The sequence below is a fragment of the Gopherus flavomarginatus genome, chromosome 6, assembly GCF_025201925.1.
Source record: "Gopherus flavomarginatus isolate rGopFla2 chromosome 6, rGopFla2.mat.asm, whole genome shotgun sequence".
NCBI lineage: Eukaryota > Metazoa > Chordata > Testudines > Testudinidae > Gopherus > Gopherus flavomarginatus.
The window spans coordinates 13,793,603-13,812,597 of NC_066622.1; the positions used below are offsets into that span (position 1 = coordinate 13,793,603).

At 39.8% G+C, this 18,995-nt stretch overlaps 2 protein-coding genes across 5 annotated transcripts in view; both read left to right on the forward strand.

Moving 5' to 3' along the window:
• Window positions 1-18,995, forward strand: part of LOC127053138 (neural cell adhesion molecule L1-like protein) — a 1,307,741-nt gene that overhangs the window by 795,754 nt on the left and 492,992 nt on the right. The gene's annotated exons all lie outside the window — the stretch shown is intronic.
• Window positions 1-18,995, forward strand: part of CNTN6 (contactin 6) — a 222,840-nt gene that overhangs the window by 174,657 nt on the left and 29,188 nt on the right. For all 4 annotated transcript variants that reach the window (XM_050957317.1, XM_050957318.1, XM_050957319.1 and 1 more), the window contains one exon: window positions 14,182-14,309. In XM_050957317.1, the coding sequence (XP_050813274.1) occupies window positions 14,182-14,309 (128 nt within the window). The remainder of the gene's footprint in view (window positions 1-14,181; window positions 14,310-18,995) is intronic.

Here is an 18,995-nt window from a genome sequence, read left to right on the forward strand (position 1 = left end):
CTTGTAATAATACCTGAAACATCATGAAAAATAATGATTAATGGTGGAATTAGATCTAATAATAGCTGTGTGGGCATGCTGTCAGAGGGTAAGTGAGATTTTCTCTGGCACTTCTGCATTGTTAATGTCTTTCAAAAACAGCAAGATTTACTGGCAAACAGGGGAAATTGGCAGGCTATCCTTCTGATAATTATATTTGACATTTACACTTCTACTTTCACTATAGAATTCAACAACCCGTGGAAGCTGATTCTTTCCCTCTCAGTAGAAAGCTATATTATATTTCTTCCTGCTGTGGTCTCTTGGCTCAGGTGTCCAGGTCTGTAAGGACTATATTTCACTGTGCCACCTTCACATGGCAGAACCATACTGAAGAAAGCTTTGACCTCTCTCGGCCGGACAGCTGTTAGCTGGGTTGATAGTACTGAACAGGTTGGCAACACTTGAATTGGTCCTTGGTTAGCTATGCTGTGTAATATTGATTGGTACATTTGTAGTTGGGAGTATATTTCTCTTCCTACACGGATTGCCTGAAAAAGAAGTGAGTGAGTGAGATATGTGTGTGTGTGTGTGTATGTAAGTGGGAGGGAAGCAAGAGCTGGCTTCCTTGGTATACTTTTGCAGGAACTGCTCAGTGGTTGCTATATTTATTGATTTTTATTTGAGCAGGCTGGCTAGTTATTTTTCTTTTGTAGGATGGAATGTTATCTCCATTTGTAGTTTGGGTAATTTGATCCTTCACAGACACCCGAGGAGCTAAGTATTGTATATATTGTCACATTGTCACAATTTTGAGGTTGAGCAAGTACCCTGACACAGTTTCCTAGTCTTCTCTTGGAATGAGAAGATAGAGTGGGGCTAGACAGAAAGTGGGAATGTAACTAGTGTGGATGAGTCTTAATACTGAGTGCTTATATACACTGCCCTGCAGTTGGGACTACGGGAGTTTGAACAGCAATGCTCAGCAATGTATTGATCTGTAACTCCTCCATGTGGACATTGTGTGTGAAAACACAAAGGTTCTTAGTTCACATTACATAGTCATCTTCTAACAGGACTACATTAATGTGAACTAGGAAACTTATTTCATACCCACAGTATCCACATGCTGGAATTACATCACAGCACTTTGGTTCACACAGTAATTCATACCTCCGTAGTTCCAACTGTGGAGTAGAGTATATAGTGTACATAGCCTGAGCTCACATGGAGCCCTTAGGAAAAGACCAGGATGAGGAGTTGTGGTTTGCAGCAGTGGATCAGAGGGAGAATATGCTATAGATAGCCAATATTCATGGAGTGGAAGACAACAGGAATTTGGGGATGCCAAGTAATGTTTTTCTTCAGGTTGAATTAAACCTTTAATGGTGTTTCAGCCACTGGCCTTTAAACCAGTTATTTTTGTGGTATTGTGATGGGATGTCTACCCCACACAAGGACTGACCAAGTGGAAAGGGGCAAGTGACAGAATGCATCTCAAGGAGAGTCTTGGCTGAGAAGGCTAAATTGCTGATGAAGCCCGGATGCGGGAGAAGCTGGGATAGGCATAAAAAGAGGACATTGGTGGCAAGAGGGGGACAGGGTAACAAGCATTGTGGAGAGGGGGGAAGCAGTAGATGTGATATATCTTGAATTTAGTAAGGCTTTCGATACAGTCTCACAAAACTGTCTCGTAAGCAAATCCAAGGAAATATAGCCTAAATTAACCTATTAAAAGGAGTGCACAACTGGTTGGAAAATCATACTCAGAGAGCTGATATCAGTGGTTGACAGTCAAGCTGGAAGGTCAAATTGAGTAGAGTTCCACAGGGATCCATCCTGGGTCCAGTACTTATCAATATCTTCACTATGATTTGGATAATGGCACAAAGAATACACTTATAAAGATTGTAGACAATATCAAACTGGGAGGTGGGGGGGAAAGTGCTGTGGCAGACCGGATTAGAATTCAAAATATTTTTGACAAACAGATAAAATAGTCTGAAATAAATAGGCTGAAATTCAATAAGGACAAACGCAAACTACTACACTTAGGAAAAAATAATCAATTTCACAGAAACAAAATAAGAAATATCTGCCTAGAAAAGAGTACTTCAGGAAAAGATTTTTGCAGTTTATAATGTATTGCAAACTAAATGAGAGTCAGTAATGCAAAAAAAAAAGCGCAAACATTTTAACATTGCATTAGTATTAGCAGGAGTGTTGTAAGCAAGACACAAGAAATAATTCTTCTATTCTACTTACCATTGTTAAGGCCTCAGCTGGAGTATTGTGGCCAGTTCTGGGCACCTCAGATTGGGAAAGATATGGACAAATTGGAGAAAGTACAGAGGAGAGCCACAAAAAAGATGAAAGTTCTAGAAAACCTGACGTATGAGAAAATATTGAAAAAACTGGGATTGTTTAGACTGAGGGGAGACAGGATAACAAGTCTTCAAATATATAAAAGGTTGTTATAAAGAGGAAGGTGATAAATTATTCTCCTTAACCACTGAGGAAGTAATGGGCTTAAATTGCTGCAAGGGAGATTTAGGCTACACATTAGGAAATATTGCCTAACTGTCAGGGTAGCTAAGCACTGGAATAAATTACCGAGGGAGGTTGTGGAATCTCCTTCATTGGAGGTTTTTAAGAACTGGTTAGACAAACACCTGTCAGAGATGCTCCAGATGATACTTAGTCCTGCCTCAGTGCAAGGGACTCGATGACCTATTGAGGTCCCTTCCAGTCCTACTTTTTCATGATTCTATGATTTATACAGGTGCATCAGCATGCTTTATGTCATGCGTATTTTGTACTGAACAGTGAGTTGCTGGTTTACAATGGACCCACTATACTATTTTTTCTTAGAAAAAAGTAAATCACGTCACTGCACAAATGACCACATGGGTTGGGTTTGGTTCTTCTCTATGGTGAAATGGGGCACTCCACTAATTTATCTTTTATGGAAACTTAGTTTCCTCACCATATTGCATTTTGCCTGGAAGCTTTATCATTCAGTAAAACTCAATTCAGATGTCTGTCTATATTTGCCTAAAACAAATATTTGTCTTCACAAATTGTAGATAGATCCCTACACCCCAGGTTATATGAAAAAATAGTAAAAATAAGAGACCTGCTTTTTAATTAGCAAGGAACAATGTTGTGTAATCGCTTATTATGATTACTTTATAATATTCTTTATTTAATATTTTAATAACCCTGTTCAGTTAGATATTGTAACTTTGTTTTGATCCAAATAGTAAACATTGGTTTTAATAGTATTTATTTTCTTTGCAGTTAATTGTGCCATTTGATTTTGAAGCTCATTAATATCAGCCTGCATATAAAGAAAATCTTCTTTTAAATATAGTTTATTAAATAGCAATACTATTAGCATACAAATTGATACTTTGAATGGGATAAACAGGTACAAAGATCATTAACATATAATATAAACAACTGGATCTAAAGTGGAAGTCAGTAGAACCTTTTAACTAAAACCAAAGCTGTCCTGAGGCACAATTCATTCACTTAGCTTAAATTTAAGTCTAATTCATACTTTTGAAAGTGTTATTTGACTGTCTTTAGTGAAGTTACTTGAGAATTTGACCCACTTTTCTATTTCTTTCTCTTGTTTCTGTAATACTTATCCAGCTCACAGTAATCCTGTCTCTCTCACATTTGAATTCTGAATATACTCAGCTGAATTTTGAAAACAAGACTATTCATTTGAGTTTCTAAATATGGATTTATGAGCCTAACTGCAGGCTTCTATTTTTTAAAAATCTGGTCTCCTGGCCTAATTTGTAAATGTAGTTACCCTGATTGTATATACAATTCACAAATGGCTAACAATTCTTATTTGTGTATAGGGCTGGATTAAACCAATCTAGGCCTTTTGGCACACCACAATATGGATCCCTGAATAGTTTTGTCCCAGCAATGTCACCCCAGCCCCCCTTGGAGTGATGATAGTAAAGGGGGCACTTTCTGTCCACGAAGAGTGACTACAAGGATATCCCTCCCCCATACTTATCCCAGCAGCTAGGGTTGATCTGCTTGGATGGATGTGCTGACTCTATTGCACCCTCCTCTCACACAAGGTCCTCTATTTGGGTGATTTTGGTAAGACCGAGCAGAGCAGTTGGTCTTGGCATTAACAATCTATTGAAATGCATGAGATTGTGCACACCAGTCTCAGCTGTTGTTCCAGCTTGTCTGCAGACTCAGGCAGATGTTGCTGGGTTGATTATGATTGATTCCCAGTTTAAGGCTTTTCATCACATCCCTGAGGATTAGAAAATTACTTCTCCCCCATCCTCAAAATGAAAACGGAGATTCCATTCTAATCATATAATTCCAGGAATGTAGTCCTGACTCATACACCTAAAGTGCCTATTCCTTAATTCAGACCTCTTTGTGCATGCAATTGTCGGACTTGTACATTCACTTGTGCTAACTGTGCACACAAGTTGGACACAAAATTTCAGATCTAATGTTTAAAAAATTCTCTCCCTCATTGTCCTAATTGCAGTAGGTTTAAATAATTTTTATAATTAAAAGGCAGTGATTCTGAAGCCCTTAATAAGGAAAAAAGACCCATTGGCTACAGCAAAAACTGTAGGACTTGGACCATTGGGTCTGATTTACTACATTAGTCAAACTTGACACTTGGGTGTCTAATGATTTCAATGGCATTAGGCTGGTGGTGTACTGAAATAAAGCAATGGTGAAGCAGGGGTGTAAGTGTGTAAATAGGTAAAATGAATGACATAACGGCACAACTTGCCTTTGAATAATTTAGCAGGGTACACATTACCTCTGCCACAATTAAAAATCTAATGTGTTGACATCTGCTACCTCTTCCAGCTTTTATTTTCTGTCAGCCTTGTTAAATACATATTATTTTTTTGTGCTTTCAAGATCAGGAGAAATAGCTGTCAACAATCTTTTGTTCACAGGAGATATCACTTTAGGAGATGATTTGTTTGGCACAGTTAATTAAAAGTTGTACATATCATCTCTGCTTGATTTCTTAAGCTTTTACTTATGTGCGGCAGTGTTAATGAACACTTTTGGTGCTACTCAGACTTGTGTCTCCTGCACAAAAGTTGCAAAAAATGTTTTTATTCCTGGAGACCATTAAGAAAATTTTGACACGAGTGAAAATTTAGTGTCCTTTTTATTTTCTCTTGTAGTATAAAGTCACAGGCATCCAGAGCTAAGAATTGTAGTTATAGAGATAGGACTTTATATTATGTTTATCTCATAGATGAAGCAATCATTCTAGAAATAATGGATTAATTCAAGTCCGTAGTGGGTGTGTGTCTATTTTATGTGTTTATATAGCACAGGAGCCTGAGAAGGAGCCAGAATTTACCAATGTACATTGCCAAAGAGCCACAGTAATTTGTCGGCAGCCCCAATCAGTTGGCCCCCCGCCACCTGCAGCACCTTCTGTCCCCTGGCAGTATTGCCAATCAGCACCTCCCCCTCTCTCCCTGTGCCTCTTGCCCACCACGATCAGCTGTTTCTCTGTGTACAGGAGGCTCTGGGATGGAGTGGGGAGGAGTGAGGGTGCAGCAGGCTCAGGGGAGGGGGTTGGAAGGGACGGGGACCTTGGGGGAAGGAGTGAAGTGGGGGAAGGACCTGGGGTCGAGCAATGGAAAGTTGGCACCTGTAGCTCCAGCCCCAAAGTCAGCACCTATGCAAGGAGTCCCATATTAACTTCTGAAGAGTTGCATGCGGCTCCAGAGCCACAGGTTGGCCACTCCTGATATAGCAGGATTTTCATTCATCACTTCATTTCTGACAGAGTGGTCACCTATTTGTGTCATTCACTTACACTACGGTAGCACAGCTCAGATCCGGATTAAAATAGTAATCACATGACTACCTTCAAGCCAGTGAGGCATTCCACTGACTTTACTGGGACTAGTTCATCCTCAAAGTTAGGCAAGCGCTCAAATAGCTTGTGGACATAGGGCCTCAAAGAGAAAACCAGTTATATCTTCTGAAAAGCTTACTGCACTCTTGTCTCTTGACATCTCTTAATGGAAATGCTTTCAACAGATTCACCTTAACTTTTATTCATTTTGTCCTTTGACACATGGTAGTTTATTTGCTGGCAAATACTGACTTTCTTGGAGGAGAAAACGTATCCCTTTGTTACTTGTGTTAGATTGAACTTTAAATATTAACGCACATTATTATCTTGTCTGAGTACTTGGAATTACCTTGACTTTTGCTATAAAGAATTATTGTTACCAAGCTTCATACTGTCCACATCTTGTGAAAAGTTATTGTTTTATAGTAAGCATTTCACAAAGCAAAATGGGGTCACTTTTCACACCTTTTTTCTTGCTAATCCTTTCCTGAGGGAGCTTGATCCAAAGCCAATTGAAGTAAGTGGAAAGATTCCCATTATCTTCAATGAGCTTTGGATCAGGCCCACAATTTCACTATATAAATGACATATTGAAAAATACAAGAAACAGGCCAACCAGCCCAATCCTCTGAGTGAAATCCAGGATTTCACCCCTTTTTTTTATGGATGTGTTTAAATTGTGTCTTGCTATTCTGCCATGCTCTGTATCCCCATCCTTCTCCAGAAACAAACTCACAAACTTTGCTTTAACTTGCCTTTCCTTTTAACTAATTATGTATTCATTACTGTTTGAAATAATTGTGCCTCTGTCCCCTATTTACTGCCAGCTTCCTAATTTTTAGGTAATGTGACTTCAAATTCTAAAATCACTCTAAAACTTCCATTAGCTTTTCTCACAGTTTCTCTTTGCCAGAATATATTTTGTTCAGTAGAGAAAGCATGTCCAGTTTCGAACTGGCTGATTATTTAAATATTTGTGTATCAACAGTCATTCTCTAGGTCAAGGATTATCTGACCAACATCTGAGTAGACAATAAGTAATCCAAATGGATAAACATGTCTGTAACCATGATATCATGTATACTATGCATTAATCATTGTATTCAACTCCATGGAGGCCTAGATTTCTAGAAAAGAATATAGAAACATATCTGAGTTTGCACAGCTAAATTCAGGAAATGAACCATCAGCAGTAATCTCTCTCTGAGCTGGATTAACTTCATAATTTTGAGGAATTTTCCATTGGAGTGCATTTCAGACTCCAGTCACTTTGGCAGAATGTGGCGTTGTATGTCTTAATAATGAAATCTTTATACCATTTGCAGTACATTTGTAATGTTCTGAAACACACTTTAATTAGAATAGGTTGGCAGGATGCTGTTTTGTAGCATTCTGTGTGCATGGAACAAGTCTACTGTAAATGAATTGCAGTGCTTAATTTGTAAACAAAGAGGTGTCTGGGCTCAAGCAATTAGGCGCTGGGACACAAGCACTTTTTTTACATTCATAACGGATGCAGCAAGCCCAGAGGTGCCGGGGCTCTGAACCGCCAGGCCCAGAGGTGCCGGGGCTCTGAACCGCCAGGCCCAGAGGTGCCGGGGCTCTGAACTGCCAGGCCCAGAGGTGCCGGGGCTCTGAACTGCCAGGCCCAGAGGTGCCGGGGCTCTGAACCGCCAGGCCCAGAGGTGCTGGGGCTCTGAACCACCAAGACCAGAGGTGCCGAGGCTCTGAACCGCCAGGCCCAGAGGTGCCGGGGCTCTGAACCGCCAGGCCCAGAGGTGCCGGGGCTCTGAACTGCCAAGCCCAAAAGTGGCAGGGCTATGAACTTCCAAGCCCAGAGGTGCTGGGCTATGAACTACCAAGCCCAGAGGTGCCGGGGCTCTGAACTGCCAAGACCAGAGGTGCCGGGGCTCTGAACTGCCAGGCCCAGAGATGCCGGGGCTCTGAACTGTTAGGCCAAGAGGTGCCGCGGCTCTGAACTGTCAGGCCCAGAGGTGCCGCGGCTCTGAACTGCCAGGCCCTGAGGTGCCGCGGCTCTGAACTGCCAAGCCTAGAGGTGCTAGGGCTCAGCCCTGGAACAAATAAAGCACTGATGAATAGACCTGAGTATAAGTGTCAATAAATTCTAGAGTTCCTTATTAGATTGCTTTACACTGCTTTGGCCCTACAAAGGGAATGTAAAATGACCTTATATAGGGGAATGCCTTGGCATGGGGTATGCTCTGCTTATGTAGAAGTGGTGTAGCCAGATCTACAGCACATGCTCCTTCTACCACTTCCTCACAACACAACATGCTCTGTTGCTACTGGCTCACACAATGGCATCTAGGGGGCATTACAAACTGGCGTGACTTAGAAGAGCTGTAAATTACACTAGGAGCTGAATTAAACTCTGCTGACCTACAAGCTTGGTAACAGAAAGCTACCTTTGACTTCCCAATCCCTGATATAAAAAGTGCTGTACAGCTCTGGTGCATGCAAAGATCCTATGTATAGCCATGTGATTGATCTTTCTGTCAGTAGGTATTTGTTTATATATTTATTTAATTAGATCAGGGGTAGGCAACCTATAGCGCGCGTGCCGAAGGCGGCACACGAGCTGATTTTCAGTGTCACTCACACTGCCCAGGTCCTGGCCACTGCTCTGGGGTGGGGCGTGGGGGCTCTGCATTTTAATTTAATTTTAAATGAAGCTTCTTAAACATTTTGAAACCTTATTTATTTTACATACAACAATAGTTTAGTTATATATTATAGACTTAGAGAAAGAGACCTTCTAAAAACGTTAAAATGTATTACTGGCACGCAAAACCTTAAATTAGAGTGAATAAATGAAGACTTGGCACACCGCTTCTGAAAGATTGCTGACCCCTGAGAATTAGATCATAGGCTCTTTGGACTTTTTGTTTTATGTTTGCACAGCACCTAGCACAGTGGTCCATGACTGGAGCTCATAGGAGCTACCACAATACAAATAATAAATACATAAGATCTGATTATTCTAAACTCTCTAACTCCTGCTCAGGCTGAATTATAACTCAGTCATACAGAGTGTGTGGTGATCCACAGGTGAAATATTCTTTGATTTTCATTATACAGAATGAATAGTCTTTGCTTATTAGTCACATCAATCTATTTTATCGCCAGTATTTTCTAATCACTGTGTATCTGCAGCTGTGCTATAGACCCATTTCAAATGCTGGAGAAGCTTGCAACAGAGAGAATGAAACATTTGCAAATGATTTTTCTTCATATTTACATAATTCCATCTTTCAAATACAGTCATCTTTGACTTGACATACCTTGACTTTAGTAAAGCTTTTGATACTGTATCATATGACCTTCTCATAAACAAACTAGGGAAATATAACCTAGATTGAGCTACTATAAGGTGGGTGCAATACTGGTTAGAAAACTGTTCCCAGAGAGTAGTTATCAATGGTTCACAGTCATATTGGAAGGAGATAATGTGTGGGGTCCCACAGGGATCAGTTCTGGGTCCGGTTCTGTTCAATACCTTCATCAATGATTTAGATAATGGCATAGAGAGTACTCTTATAAAGTTTGCGGACGATACCAAGCTGGGAGGGGTTGCAAATCCTTTGGAGGATAGGATTAAAATTCAGAATGATCTGGAGAAATGGTCTGAAGTAAGTAGGATGAAAGTCAATAAGGACAAATGCAAAGAACTCCACTTGGGAAGGAACAATCAGTTGCACACATACAAAATGGGAAATGACTGCCTAGGAAGGAGTACTGCGGAAAGGGATCTGGGGATCATAGTGGATCACAAGCTAAATATGAGTCAATAGTGTAACGCTGTTGCAAAATAGCAAACATCATTCTGGGATGTATTATCAGGAATGTTGTAAGCAAGACACGAGAAGTAATTCTTCTGCTCTACTCTGTGCTGATTAGTCCTCAGCTAGAGTATTGTGTCCAGTTCTGGGTGCCACATTTCAGGAAGGACATGGACAAATTGGAGAGAATCCAGAGAAGAGTGGCACAAATGATTAAAGGTCTAGAAAACATGACCTATGACGGAAGATTGAAAAAAGTGGGTTTGTTTAGTCTGGAAAAGAGAAGATTGAGGGGGGACATGGTAAATAGTTTTCAAGTATATAAAAGATTGTAACAATGAGGAGGGAGAAGATTTGTTTTACTTAACCTCTGAGGATAGGACAAGAAGCAATGAGCTTAAATTGCAGCAATGAAGATTTAGGCTGGATATTAGGAAAAACTTCCTAACGGTCAGAATGGTTAAGCACTGGAATAAATTGTCTAGGGAGGTTGTGGAATCTCCATCATTGGAGATTTTAAAGACGATACTAGATGATACTTTAAGTCTAGATGATACTTAGTCTTGTCATGAGTGCAGAGGACTGGACTAGATGACTTCTCAAGGTCCATTCCAGTCCTATGATTCTATTATAATGTCTCTCTCCAAAACCAATTAAGAGAGGCACCCTTATTTTCTTGTACTGATAGCTAGCTTAATGATGTCAATTAAAAAGTGCTAGCTTTTTCTTCTGCGTGCAGCCATTCTTAGCTGAAAAATGTCAGCTAGTTGATGTGTTGTTAGATCTAAAGGTCTGCCTCTTCGTTTCATATGTTGCTAAGTTCCGGTTTGATATGTTGATTTATAACAAAATGGCTGTTCAATCCAAACTTATTTTCTTACAGTGCTACTAACTGTATGCGTGTGAATGCAGCTCAGCAGCCTCATAGTCAAGGTAACACGGATCTTCACTTAAGGCCAAATCCTCTCCTCTCTGTACTCCAAATCCAGAGGATAAAGCTTCCCTTTCACCAGAGAATTCAGAACAGCAGTATAGCCACTTGTGGCAGCTATTATAATTTGTTGTCTCAGATGCTGCTGTGCCCCTATACAGGACAGCTCAATGGATGGCCTTGTCTGGCCATCCTCCCTCATCTCCTGCTGTGTTAAAGCTGTTGGCTGTATAAAGGTAAAACCTGAGGGATGTCATTTGACCCAGTTTGTAAGTGGAGACACTCAAGTTGTGCTGTAAAAAGAGCCCATATTGCTTTTAACAAGTGTCACATTTGTCAAATACTTTGGCAGACAGGGGCAATCAAAACTACTGTATAAAATTACATTGTGAATAGGGAATAACTAGGCAGATGCACAGAACATTGGTTGGTTTCTCAAAGGGAATATTTTCTGTCCCTGGATTTGCTATGTATTAGTGATTGTGTTGATATACAAAGACTTGAGAGTGCAGTAATCTTTTCATCAATACTTACTATGGACTAGTGTGGCCTGAGGCCGGGGTGGCTCCAGGAACCAGCACAGCAAGCGTATGCCTAGGGCAGCAAGCCGTGGGGGGGGGGGGGGACAGCCTTCCGGTCGCTGTGGGGGCAGCAGTCAGGCAGCCTGCGGCGGCGTTTCTGTGAGAGGTCCGCCAGTCCCAAGGTTTTGGCGGCAATTCGGCGGCGGGTACGCTGAAGGCACAGGACCGTCAGATTACCCGCAGAACCACTGCCAAATCTGTGTGACCAGTGGACCTCCTACAGAAACGCCATCAAAGGCCACCTGACTGCCATGCTTGGGATGGCAAAAAACATAGAGCCTCCCCTGCCTGAGGCATAGCCCTGCGCAATGGACAGTGCACAAACTGCAGCACCCCCAGAGTAAGCCTGGAAAGAACACAGTCACAATGCCTTCCACAATTCCCTCTTGCTCTTATTGGGGCCAGGAGAAAGGGGGAGGGAAGTGACTTACTGGTCAGTACTGCAAGTGAGGCGGGCAGAATAGATGCCCACTGTCCCAGAGGGCAGCGCTGGTGTGAAAGCCCCTGAACTGATACAAGATCTGAATGCAGCCGTGTCTTTCTTCCCAATATGGCTATGCTAGGGCTAGTGACAACCTACCAAAAAATAAATTGGCTCATTCCTCTATCAGGCTTCCAAAAGGATTAAGTCCCATTTTAGATACAAAGTTCCTCAGCGTGACATGGGGAGATTAGGCTGATTTGGCATTATTCTTCTTTGTTCACCAGTTTGAGTAGAGTGTAATTTATGGATGCATTTTCTAAAGCACTTAAGTGATACAGAGTGGGGCTTAGACTTCTAATTCAGTTAGGGACCTCGGAAAATCTCTCCCTTCCCTGATTTCAGAGGAGTTGTGATGGATTAACACCAGCAGAGAATTTTGGACCTACATTCTACCTCTCCCCAAGCCCAAAAATCACAGTGTGAGAATAAACAACATGAACTATACCTGCTGAAAATGTAGATCTGAAGGTAAGTTTAGTCAGTTCTAGGACATATGAAAACATCCTGCTGATTCAGCAATAGTGGCAGACAGAAATGCCCTCCCCCTCCATACCCTCACAGAGCTAACTTTTGTACTCACATCTGATCACCCAGCACAGGTGTGAGCGCTCCCTTTCATTGAACAGTTAGTAGAACACAGTCTTAATAATGTGTCTAACTCCACGCAAATCAGAATTTGTTCATGCGGTTCACAGATAGTGTGGTGATGCTACAAGATGAATTATTATTTGTACTTTATCAAAACTTGGACCAGATTCCGTATTCAGTGACACAGAATGGCTCTCAACTACATAACGTAAATGAGAATTGTATCCAGGTAAGAGAGTAGAACACAGAGATATAAATATATGTAGGAATACAGGATACAGTAATATTTTGTATATGTTTAATGTAGTTGATATTACCACCAACTTCCTGTTGGGCACTAGTTGTTCATTTGCTTTAATAATTTAAATGTTAAATCATCTGCATGTATGTTGTAAATACTGAACACTCTGGCTGTGAGGCTTACATTATAATTTTTTTTAATGTAAAATGTTTTTTATATCAGATCTATATCTCCCTCGCTGCCAGAAAATTCCCTCACTTTTTATTTCTCCATTTAACTCATATTTGAAATTAATTTTCCCACTTCTGGATGGTTGAACATTGTGTGTATGTCTACAACAGGGATTGGCAACCTTTGGCACGCAGCCCATTAGGGAAATTCGCTGGTAGGCCAGGGCAGTTTGTTTACCAGCAGCGTCTGCAGGTTTGGCCGATCACAGCTCCCACTGGCTGCAGTTTACTGTTCCAGGCCAATGGGGGCTGTGGGAAGCAGCGTGGGCTGAGGGATGTGCTGGCCTGCCAGCAGCTTTCCAAAGGTTGCCAATCCCTAGTCTATAAATGACGCAGCGAAAGTCTAGTAAAAAGAACAGAAGTACTTGTGGCATCTTAGAGACTAACAAATTTATTTCAGCATAAGCTTTCGTGGGCTACAGCTCACTTCTTCAGATGCATAGAATGGAACACACAGACAGGAGATATTTACACATCCAGAGAACATGAAAAGGCTGAAGTATGCATGCCAACTGGAAGAGTCCAATCAATTGAGATGAGCTATCGTCAGCAGGAGAAAAAAAGTCTAGTGTTATCTGTCCATATTCATTGTCTGGGAGGTAACACAGCGTTGAGTCCTTACTCAAGCCCCCTCAAAGTTTAACTAGCAAGAACTTAGGCCAAACTGTGCATTTGATTTATACTGTGAAATACCACGTTGACTCAAAAAGGTAAAAATCAGTGAAACGTCTGAAACATAAAATCGAAGAATTTGAGTTTACATTGCTTGGGACAGTTCTGATATATACTGTCACTGCTTTCATCTGGCATCTATTTCTCCAACTTTCTTTCCACATATCTCACCATTACACTTGAGGACCTCATAATATTAGTCAGTATAAACTAGTCAATACTCACAAATCAGTATATAACTTAGCAAGGTAAAACATAGTCACTAATAAGGTGATTTCTTAGAGCAATATGACAAAACTGTGTATTTTATGTTTTCATTGTCTGTGAGAGGGTGTTTCAGGCTCTCATCTAGACTGGTAACAACTTTTCATAAAATTGACAAAATTACACATCCTGTCAGTCCTCATATTTCACATCGTAAGCGGCTTACCATCTGGGGTCAGGGAAAAAATTCCCTCTAGTATAATATAGCATAATTGGCTGCATTACTGGGTTTTTATTTCTTCTTCTGAAACATCCAACATTGAACACAGAAGGACACAGAAAATTGGATTAGATGGATTGATGGTCAGTTCTGGTATGTCACTTTTATGTTCCTTATACATTGACAGTTGATAGATGGAGGTGAAAAATAATGGGAATACGTTAAGTTTGTTGTAGGAAAGCATAATCATAATAATATTATCTAAATATTAGCAAGGCAATGCTACTTTTATTACAGTTCCTGTACAGGAAGTTGGCACAATATCCTGTTAAGTTTATCTATCTATTTGTATATTTTTCAGGATCTTTATGCTAGATGATGGCAGTCTCAAGATATATAATATTACCAAAACAGATGCAGGAGTGTACACTTGTATAGCAATGAATCAGTTTGGAGTTGCCAGGAATTCAGGAAACCTGATTGTGAAAGGTATTTTATTGTCTTCATTTGTGCTTTATTAATATTGGAAATGTACATACATATTTGATGAAACATACTCGGATGTCAAAGATTATAATAATACTGTTATGATGCAGGGTTTCAACTAAATCTTTACACTGAAACAGAGCTACCAGATGGCTGCAGCAACTGTTAAAATGCCTGGCCTATCCACAGGTAGTGACTATGCTTCAGTTTTATTCTTAGAGGATACTGATAACAAAGCCCTAGTCTTTCACCAGGACCCTCTGAGTTATCAATATCATTTTAAAATCAGTTCTTCTAAGAAAAAAAGATTGATAAAATAACAGCAATCTGGCAATCACTGATATCAAATATAGACCAGTCGTTATTTAGTATTTGTATTGCAGTAGCACTTAGGATCCCTTGTCCTAGATCAAGACTCCATTGTGCTAGGTGTTGTACAAACACAGAACAAAAAGACAGTCCCTGCCCCAAAGACTTTGGAAGCTACGGACCAGAAACTTGAACTATAGTGGCTATGGGCCTCTGAACACCTTTCTGTTCTCCACTATGTATGCTGGGTTGAATCAATGCTGCTCATTTATAGCTTACATTGGATCTCAGGCTAAAAAAGATTATTTCTGCCACTGTATATTAAGGAAAAGAGATTTAGTGAATTAATCTCATGACTGGATTGTTTCACTGATTTTGTTTTGTTTCAATGTTTTGGTCTATTAAAAAAAAAGGCTGGTTTAGAAGCTGAATAAAAATTTCACTCTAATAAAACACAGAACCACTAAGATGCTGCTTCCCTCCGTCACAATTGTGGTTAACCACCTTGGCACATGACACTAAAACAACACGACTGAAAGAGGAGTGGTCTCAGGCCCTTCAGACAGTTTCCTATTTTTAATATTAAAATACTCTCCCCCACATACACACTCCCAAAGAACACAAGTTGCAGTTGTGATATCTGCTGGTTACTTTCCTGAATTTTAACACTTTAACCTCCCAGATTCATTTGTGTCATTTCACTGCTGCTCCAACAACTAAAAATATTAGCTTCTTGGGGGAGTAATCAGAACTGCCAACTAATGTTCACATCACCAAGCAAGTCATTTTAGTGAAGGAAAAAACCCCACCTTTTTCTCAAATACATTTTTTTTTGCAAACTGCATATTAGTTGGACTTCTAATCCTCTTCTTTGAAAGAAATGGACTTGATATCACTTTGTGAGACATCACTGTGGACTTGTCCTAGTCAGGTTGCATTCTGACAAATCCAGTCTGAGGTGTTCTAAGAGAATGTGACTGAAGTAACCTGATGGGATATGTCAAATGCACCCACCAGGCTAATATCTGAATAGAAGTTTCTCAGAATCTGAATTGTCATTGAAAGTGTTATGGAGTCAATATATTAATTGCTGCTACCTATGAGTCATACCTAATTTTTTTCTGAAGGGGCTGTTTACAGGTAATTGCCTACCTACAGGCCCATTGAAGGAAATGTTGAGGCTTCGGTACATCATGTTATCTGGGACCTGACGTTTTCCCATTTCACTTTATTTACACAGATGATACAGATATTTCGGTATTGTCCTGAGCTCAGGACCCCCATACAATTGCTCCCTCCCCCCATCAGCCCTGTCTACCTATCCTAAAGATCACCTACAAAAGGATTTGTGAGAAAGAAAGAAGCAGTGTTGTTTTTTTAAAACGCTAAGTATCCAGATCTCTTTTTATACTACATTGGGTTCCCACCCTTTGTGGCTAAGCATTCTAACAGAATAAAAAACAAACAAGTTTCTAGCACAGGAGAGGGTTACATTCACATGCAGCATGCGAGGTCAGCAAAAGTCCAATGCACTTCTTACCTTATTAAAACAGGGTGTTACCTTTGTATTGGAAGGGGGAATTTCACCCTACCTGAGTAGCTAAAAGTATTTTTAAGGGTGGATTGATGATTTTGTAGCTATAATATCTCCCTGTGTTTGTCAACTTAAATGTCTCTGACTTCCTACTGCTGTTCTGCGAAGCATGTTAAAGTGTATTATGCTTATATAACCTTTTTCTCTCTGTTGTGAATGTGATACACTGACTACGGCTTTGTGTATACTGGGATTTCACCTGCAAGCCCTGAGTGCATCTGTGATTGACAAAGGTGCATTTTACCTTTGCCTTTAATATCATAGCCTTTTTTTTGAAACGCAGGCAAATTGCACTGTAAATCATGTCAATAATAAGCATTTTCACTAACACAACTGCACTGAATGCTGACATAGCAACGCAGACAATCCTAACTGTATCTTGTCCTCCATTTCATGGCTGGGCCTCCTAACTGTTAAGAATGTACTATTGCTAGCAGTTTATAAAGATACTTCCTTATCTCAGGAATAGGATGCTTGTGACTGGTGCTGAAGATTCTGGGTTCAGTCCCTGCTGATTGGTGGATAGGTGAATCATTACATCAATGTAGCTGCCAACACAGGGAAAATGGGGGGAAATTTCGTACCTTCTCTTGCTGCTAACTAAGAATCATTGCAATTCTTAATATATATGTAACTGGTTTCTTACAAAAACATCCTGATCACATTAAATGGTAACAATGAAAAGGTGGAGAAAAGTAAGTTAAAAACATGTCACTTTGAATTTAATTATCAGAGTTATGAGCAGAGTACTCTTGATGTTAGATAACACTAGAAATTATAGTAGTTATAAGAATGACAGATTACTTAGCGTAATTTGTAACTCAGCTTTTTTTTTTCTGATTTCGCTAATTTTAGGTAAATTCACAATCGTTTTCTCTAGCCTGCGGGCTTGACTTTCCTCCTTACCATACCGCAGCAGGCTAACATAGTTTTCATGTTCAAATTTTGGAAGTGCAGTTTGTACCAATGCAATGTGTAATTTGAGAAAATGTTACAGCACAGCTAGCAGTGAATAAAATGAGTCATGTAGTTTTTGAGGAGTTCTTACTCCATGGAAGTTAGATACCGTTGCACTTACCGCCATATATAGATCCTAATGGAGCAGCATGCAAAAAATCACATTAAAAACAACAAAATTATTTCGTTTGGCATTTACAAAGTATTAAAAAACAGAGTAATAACATAGTATAAAAATGGTCTTGTTTGCAGGGAACATTTGTTTTTGTTTCCCCTATGGAGAAGTTTTGGCTGTTCAATTATAGGGCTCATTGCTTCAGCATTATTTTCAACTGAAATGTCAGAACTTGGAAAAGCATATCTAATGTGCAAATTAAGTTTATTGCTGCTCATTGAGTTGTTTATTCTTTGTGATAGAAGTCTTTATTATACCTCAAGCACACAGCATCTTATCTATTGTTTGTCTCTGGAAAAAAAGCCATTCTGTATAATACATCTCTGCAGTTACTACAAGATGGATAGATAATGGGAAACCAAGGTTTTTGAGAGGCATTTGAAAGGATCGGAGGTGGAGGTTGTAAACACAACTTCATAAAGGAAATAGCAATGATCATACTAAGTGAGCAAGTAGGCATGAGGCATGTCATGTGACATGGTCCAGCAAGAATGATGACCCCAAAGGAACAATCACCTCATAGCATGATGCTTCTATAAGGATGCACTTTTCCTTTTTTTGCTAAGGCAGCAAGAATACACACATACAACACACGATAAGGAAGTGTAAAAATATATTTATGGAAAAATAAAAAGATACCTGAAGTTTTGAGAAAGCAGGTCTCTTTTGTAGGTAATGGTGAACTGTGTAGTTATGGACTTTGTCAGTGTATAAATGGAAGCCTTTTGATAGTCCAAAAGAGCAGATCTGTAGTGGGAAGCCCTAGTACTATATTTTTCAAACTGCTTGTCTATCCCTATGGATCGGTCCTATGGGATCCAACAGAAACTAACAAGTTGGCTATTGGATTAAGAGTTTAATCTATACAATTCTATAACAGGGATATTACTGTCAAATGTTAGAATAGTGGTTTGTTCTTAGTCTCTTTGTGTCTGTGATTCAAATAAATTCCCAGAAAAAATAGTCTTCCAGCTGACCTTACCCAATAATTCTTTGTGGTCACAATAGCATGATTCCGGGGAGATACCAATAGGCAGACATAATGGAAGTTGGATGTACTATAGCCGTGGGTACTAACTGCTAGAATGGGCATGCTTGAGGAGTTCCCCTTCTCCCTCTCATTTCTCTGTACCTGCCTGTGTAATCCTAAAATTTGGAGCAGTGAACTGAGTACTGTGATAGAATTGAAAGAGGACAGGGGGAAACAACGCTCTGGATTTGGAGGCAGTAGGAGGCAACCAGAAGAAAGAAGGCAGGGATAAATTGCTCTTTCTTTGTGTTCTGTCTCCTAGAAGGTTTTTACAGATTTTGTTTTTCTTTCGTGTGTGAATATGACTCATCAGATCCTACCAGCTCACAGATATTGCTGGGAAGAAAACAGTTTTCTCATCCTGCCTTTTTTTTTCAAGATTTCAAGACATTTCCCACCCACATTGTGACAAGTCAAAATCACAAAAAAAAACTGCAAACTGAAAATTTGTAAATAAAAAAAAAATCAGCTTAGGTCAACTGAAACATTTTGTTTCAATTCTGACCATTTTTACTTTTTTAAAATTATAATTAGGTAATGTTTCAAAATGATAAAGGTCCTTTTGAAGGAGAAAACTGAAAATTTTATTTAGAAAATGTCAGTGTTTCATTTTGGCGACTTCAA